At 36.7% G+C, this 7,398-nt stretch overlaps 1 protein-coding gene across 1 annotated transcript in view; it reads left to right on the top strand.

The window, feature by feature from the left end:
* OTOGL (otogelin like) overlaps positions 1-7,398 on the top strand; it is a 181,164-nt gene that overhangs the window by 150,990 nt on the left and 22,776 nt on the right. The window contains exons 44-45 of the mRNA XM_017870369.1: positions 4,724-4,865; positions 5,785-5,970. Of these exons, the coding sequence (XP_017725858.1) occupies positions 4,724-4,865; positions 5,785-5,970 (328 nt within the window). The remainder of the gene's footprint in view (positions 1-4,723; positions 4,866-5,784; positions 5,971-7,398) is intronic.

Below are 7,398 nucleotides of genomic sequence, written 5' to 3'. Positions count from 1 at the left end.
CCGTGTTAGCCAGGATGGTCTCGATCTCCTGACCTCGTGATCCGCCCGTCTCGGCCTCCCAAAGTGCTGGGATTACAGGCTTGAGCCACCGCGCCCGGCGAGATAAAGAAATTCTTGATGACTTGTTGATGCTCGGTCTGTTCCATCCAAGCTATCACCAAGTCATGTTGAGTCCACTTCCAAAATATATTCAATATCCATGCATTTCTTCCCACCACCATTTGAATCCAGACAAACATCACCTCTTGCCTGGTCTAATGACAAAGCTTTATAATTCAATATTGTTAAACAGAATGTCAGATAGTTTAATAGATGCTTCTCTTGACTTACATCTTTTTTTTTTTTTTAATTATACTTTATATTCAGGGATACATGTACAGAGCATGCAGGTTTGTTATATAGGTATACATGTGCCATGGTGGTTTGCTGCACCTGTCAACCCATCAACCCATCATCTACAGTGGGTATTTCTCCTAATGCTATCCCTCCCCTAGTCTCCCACCCCCTGACAGAGAGTGTGTGATGTTTCCCTCCCTGTGTCCACGTGTTCTTATTGTTTAACTCCTACTCATGAGTGAGAACATGCGGTGTTTGGTTTTCTGTTCCTGTGTTAGTTTGCTGAGAATGATGGTTTCCATCTTTATCCATGTCCCTGCAAAGGACATGAACTCATCCTTTTTTATGGCTGCATAGTATTCCATGGTGTATATGTGTCACATTTTCTTTATCCCGTCTATTATTGATGGGCATTTGAGTTGGTTCCAAGTCTTTGCTATTATGAACAGTGCTGCAATAAACATAAGTAGAATGATTTATAATCCTTTGAGTAATACCTAGTAATGGGATTGCTGGGTCAAATGGTATTTCTGGTTCTAGATCCTTGAGGAATTGCCACACTGTCTTCCACAATGGTTGAACTAATTTACACTCCCACCAACAGTATAAACGCATTCCTATTTCTCCACATCCTCTCCAGCATCTGTTGTTTCCTGACTTTTTAATGATCGCCATTCTAACTGGTATGAGATGGTATCTCATTGTGGTTTTGTTTTACATTTCTCTAATGACCAGTGATGCTGAACTTTTTTTCACATGTTCGTTGGCCACATAAATGTCTTCTTTTGAGAAGTGTCTGTTCCTATCCTTTACCCACTTTTTGATGGGGTTGTTTTTTTCTCGTAAGTTTGTTGAAGCTATTTGTAGAGTCTGGATATTAGCCCTTTGTCAGATGGATAGATTGCTAAAATTTTCTGCCATTCTGTGGGGTGCCTGTTCACTCTGATGATAGTATCTTTTTCTGTGCAGAAGCTGTTTAGTTTAATTAGATCCCATTTGTCAACTTTGGCTTTTGTTTCCATTGTTTTTGGTGTTTTAGTCATGAAGTCTTTGCCCATGACTATCCTGAATGATATTGCCTACGTTTTCCTCTAGGGTTTTTATGGTTTTAGATCTTACATTTAAGTCTTTAATCTATCTTGAGTTAATTTTTGTATAAGGTGTAAGGAAGGGATCCAGTTTCAGTTTTCTGCTTATGGCTAGACAGTTTTCCCAACACCATATATTAAATAGGGAATCATTTCCCCATTGCTTGTTTTTGTCAGGTTTGTGAAAGATCAGATAGTTGTAGATGTGTGGCATTATTCCTGAGTCCTCTGTTCTGTTCCATTGGTCTATGTATCTGTTTTGGTACTAGTACCATGCTGTTTTGGTTACTGTAGCCTTTTCTACCACTGAGCTTCATCCTCATTTGCAAATCTCTACAAAGCAGGCAGAATAATATCTTAAAATTATAAACAGAATGTGTGATTTCTCTACCTAAAATCCTTCACTGTATTTCACTTAGACTACATTCCAAAGTTCTTACCAGGGCTGTCAATGTCCTCTATGATCTGGCTCACCTACTTCTGCAGCCACATCTTGTGCTATGCTCCTCTTGTTTGCTAAGCTCCAACGTTGTTGCCTCCTCTCAGCCTTCTTCATATTCCAAGAGTTATTTTTTTCTGTCAAAAGGCTATACTTCTTGCTGTTTCCCCAGCTGGAATACTTTTTTCGTTCAATCCTTTCTAACATGGTGGCTTCTCTTCATCTTACTTAAAGGTTTTGTTTTTGTAGTTGTTGAGATCCACAAGCAGAGAACAGGTCTGTTTTATTTACTTTTATTCTTATGCATAGTACAGTGTCTGATATGTAGTTAGGTACCCAATAAATGATGAAAGTGTTCATCAGTTAATAAGTAAGTAGAGGATACAGAAGAATCAGCTTTTGTGGGCTAAGTAGAGAAGGGATTTTTTTTTTTTTTAAATTTCGGACAGATTAAGTCATGTGTATCATCAGAGTGAAAACACTAAGCAGAAACTCTGGAGCATAATTCAGGAGCTCAGAGGAGGTAAGTTGAGGCCAGAGATCAGGTTGGAAGAGTTATTAGTATATGGATTTTAAGAATAATGATAATTTATGTTGTGTCAGGGTTTTTTTCTGTACATTTTCCACATATTAGCTCATTTAATTTTCACAGCAATCTTAAGTAGTAGTAGTTGTTACTATTAACTCTACTTCACATATGAAGAAACCAAGATAAAGAAGATTTAAATGCCCCAAATGGTGATAGAAACCATGGGAATGGATGAGCTTGGGGAGAGCATTTTCAGTGACAGAACATGACCATTGAGGATGGGATCTAGTAAAACAGAATGAGAGGCAGGTATAAGAAACAATGACCAAATAGGTGGAAAGGCAACGGAGTGTGGTACCTTTGAAGTTCAAGGAGAGAACATTTTAAGCAAGTGGATGTGCTAATGGCAATATAGGCTTCTGAGAGGTCAGGGAGGGTTTAGAATATCAGTTTCATTGCATTTGATTAAAAGGAGGCTATTAGTGACTAAAGCAAGTATTGTGTGTAAAGTAAGGTGGTTGGAAACTGAGATTTCACAAAGGACATTGAAAGATAGTCGATTCTTAGGGTTTTTTTCTGCATCTTTAAAAATATCTAATTTTATTTTTATATTGACAGATAAAATTGTATGTGTTTACTGTGTATATACATTGTGGAATGATGAAATCTAGCTAATTAACAAATGCATTACCTTATGTGATTTTCACTTGTGTGATGATAATACTTTACATCCACTCTCAGCATTTTTCAATAATGTAATATATTATTATAGTCAACATGTTGTACAATAGATCTCTTGGACTTCTGCCCATCTAACTGAAATTCTGTACCCTTTAACAACATCTTCTCAAGCACTTCAATCCCTGGTAAATATAATTCCTTGCTCAATTCTATATGATCAACTTTTTTAGTTTTCACATGTGAGTAAGATCATGTGGTATTTGTCTTCCTGTGTCTGGCTTATTTCACTTAACAGCATGTTCTCTGGGTTCATTCATGTTGTCACAAATGACAGGATTTCATTCTTTTTAAAGGACAAATAATATACCACTATGTATATTTACCAAATTTGCTTTCTTCATTCATCCATTGGCAGACCCGTAGGTTGATTCTGTATTTTGGCTATTGTGAATAATGCTGCAATAAACATGGATGTGCAGACATCTCTGTGACATACTGATTTCATTTCCTTTGGATATGTACATAGTAGTAGGGTAGCTCGATTATGTAATATTACTATCTTTAATTTTTTTTTTTTTTTTTTTTGAGACGGAGTCTTGCTCTGCCGCCCAGGCTGGAGTGCAGTGGCCGGATCTCAGCTCACTGCAAGCTCCGCCTCCCGGGTTCACACCATTCTCCTGTCTCAGCCTCCCTAGTAGCTGGGACTACAGGCGCCCGCCTCGTCGCCCGGCTAGTTTTTTGTACTTTTAGTAGAGACGGGGTTTCACCGTATTAGCCAGGATGGTCTTGATCTCCTGACCTCATGATCCGCCCGTCTCGGCCTCCCAAAGTGCTGGGATTACAGGCTTGAGCCACCGCGCCCGGCCTACTATCTTTAATTTTTTGAGAAACCTCCATATTGTCTTCCACGATGGCTGTACTAATTTACATTCCCACCAACAGTGCGCAAGGGTTACCTTTTCCCTACATCCTCACCAATGATCATTATTTTTATTGGATGCTTTGGCCTGTATCAGAATTTGGCATCTAAATTTAGATATTTAGTATGTGCCTACTGACTAATGAGTTGAGAGAAAAGTGGAATAAATATTGTCACATGCTACATTATTTATATTTCAGGTATCACTAGATCAAAATGGAACCTATTCTATAGGAACAAATGAGTCTCTAATTAAATTGAGGTGTGCCAAATTTTACAAATCATGTAACTAACATTGAATATTAATAAAAGTTTTGAGAAGCATTTGTAACTTTATTTAATAATCAATACCATATACCATTATAGAATGCTTTGTGAGCTTACAACTTAATCTATAATTCTTCAAACTCTTATTCAGTATATGGAAAAGGCAATTGTAGCCCACAGTGGATATTAGAAATAAATTTTTGCTTGGCTCCACATACTGTTTTCTTTTCCACCTTTATAAGGAAGATGTGTGTAGATTAGTGCACATGGTATTTGTCTTATTTAAGTGTGTTTAGAGTGATGTTTAATATTAAGAATTTTTGAAAAAAGTAAGGTCTATGATGAAGTATAATGAATATTAACTTGCTACCCTTTGATTCTCCAAATAATCTTAGTCTAGCTTAGGGCTTTCAGAGAAATATATAAAACAATATAACTTATTTCAAAGCAGAATGTTTCTCTAGGTTTCACCGAAAGACTTTTGTGAAAAGATGTGGATCAATTATACCTATTTTTGGAACTATGAGTGTGATGCACTTTCTGCATATGTGGCTCTGTGCAACAAGTTTGATATCTGTATTCAGTGGAGAAAACCTGATTATTGCTGTAAGTAACTGTTAACTGAATAATATTTTTTAATCATAAATAAATGTCACTTTTGCAATCACTTCTTTCCTTCTTTTTCTTCATCACGAACTAATTTAGTAAGCACAAAATGCACAGAAGAAGCTATCACAAACACAAGTTGCATCACTCAATTTCAGAAATAAAACGGTCACACATGAAGCTCCCTATGTGCCTTCTCCAGCCCTTCCCTCTCTCTTTTCCCTGAGAGGTAATCACTATTCAAGAGGGGCATTGCTGATTCATCGGGAATGTGTGTCATCCCCAATTTCACTAGACAGTGTCAAATGGTTCTCCACTGAGATTGTACCAATTTATAACCCCACCAGCTGAGCATTCAATTTTTAATAGTATGACTTTTTACAATCATTGACAATCCACAAGGCTTTTCTAAAACATCATTTATAAACTGCTAAGCAATAGTAACTTCTTTTGACAGTGAAGGATCAAACCTAAACATACAGCATTTTTCTTTTTTATGATTTGGTTGAGTTTTATATACTGAAAGTGTATTTCGGTTATAATTCTGAGTAGACTGTTAACTCTTCTTACTGCACAGAGCAATAATTTCATAGTAGTTGATTGTATATTTATTCCAACCAGACTTGTGCTGCCTGTTGGTGATATTTATTTGTTATACATCTGATAAGCGTTTCCCACCATAACAGCTAATACTAGTAGACCCTTGGAAAATGCTTAAAAATTACAAAAAATGCAAAAAGCAAACACATTGGTGCCTTTGTTTCTGATGTATGGTTACAGAGTAAATGAAAAATGGACTTTGAAGAGACTAAAATTTGCAAAATATATTTTCTGTAAGAAATCTGACATTTCTTTCTTTTACTAGAATTTAAATAGGTTACTTTCATCATTAGCAAATTTTGTCTCCTATTCTTCAAAGCCCTGAGTTGCCCAGAGGGGAAGGAATATCAACCCTGTGTGCGACCTTGTGAAGCAAGAACATGCCTGAACCAATGGTTCTATGGACATTCTTCCTGTTTGAACTTAAGAGAAGACTGTGTGTGCAAAGATGGAACTATTCTTCACAGGCCACATTCAACCCAGTGCATTTCAGAGAAAGAGTGTGGTAAGACACAAAATACAAAATGCCTTTTCAGGGATCCGACAAACAGACAAAAACATTTTTTAGATATTGCAGAGATGTGCTAACAAAGATTTATCAAAGACAGCCTGAATGTTGGAAAGGAAATGAGTTTGTCTGTAGTTTGGTTTTAATATGATTTCAAGAGAAGTTAATTGTTATAAAAGCTTCAGTGGTAATGTGTTTTAATCTTTACATCTGCCTATAGTAACTGAGAAAAAGCATGGGAAATCAAGAATTAAGAGTGTGGATTATGGACTGAACTCAAATTCAAGTTAATTCATATATTAGTGGTTCACTTTTACTCCTATGAGTCTCAGGTTATGCATCTGGAAAGTGAGGAAAATGATAGTACTTATAAGGTTAGTGTGGGCTACGTAATTTAGTAAAAAGCATTTTGCATTTAACATGGTGCCTTGAGAAAATTAGCATGTAAGAAATGGCAGATGGTACTATTATCTGGGTGCTATGATTTGGATGTAGTTTGTCCCCACCAAAACTCATGTTAAGGTTTGATCCCCCGTGTGGCAGTGCTGGGAGATGTGGCCTAGTGGGAGGTGTCTAGATCATACGGTCACTGCCCTCATCAATAGATTAATGCCTTCTCAAGGTTGTGAGTGATTTATGACTCTTGTGAGACTAGATTAGTTCTAGCAGAAATGGAATCTTTCCTTCAGGTACAGATTGTTATAAAGGAAGTTTCCTCCTCATGTTTGATTCATCTTCACATCTGTCTACCTCTCCTTTGACCTTCTGCCATAGTACAAGGCAGGAGAAAAACCCTCACCGGAAGTTAAGTAGATGCTGGTGTCACGCACTTTGAACTTCCCAGCCAGCAGAAGTGTGACTAAATGAACCTTTTTTCTTTATAAACTAACCATTTTCAGGTGTTCTCTTAGAGCAACACAAAATGTACTAAGATACTGGAGGAACATATTTAGTATTTCTAATTTTATTTTCAAACGATGTTATTTTGATACATTGTCTCCATGGTGGCGGCAGATGAAAAAGTGCAAAATTGAGATGATTGTAGCACAGGAATTGTCAGTCATAGGCCTCTTCATTGTGGTCATAAGAAAATGAATTGACTAATAATTAAAGAAAAAGGCAAGGAGGAGTGAAATGCATATTTAGTTTCAGAAATAAGCTAGTGTTTGCCAGTATAGAAAGTATCTGTGGAAGACTTTGAGGGTGTACAGGTGTGCTTATATTTATTCTTTAGAGATCTGTGAGATTTGGTTTGATAGTAAATAGGATAAGAGTTCACTGAAGGCTGAGGATGTGGTTGGTAACTACATTTATCATTATTATTCCTCAAAAGAACTACTAGATGGTCATATTTATCATAAAACTTTTACTTAAAAATAATAGTCACTAAATAATATTTTGCCTGATTGCCTACTTTTACTTTTA

The sequence above is a fragment of the Rhinopithecus bieti genome, unplaced genomic scaffold, assembly GCF_001698545.2.
Source record: "Rhinopithecus bieti isolate Rb0 unplaced genomic scaffold, ASM169854v2 scaffold_5153, whole genome shotgun sequence".
NCBI lineage: Eukaryota > Metazoa > Chordata > Mammalia > Primates > Cercopithecidae > Rhinopithecus > Rhinopithecus bieti.
This window is presented reverse-complemented; position numbering and strand designations above follow the sequence as displayed.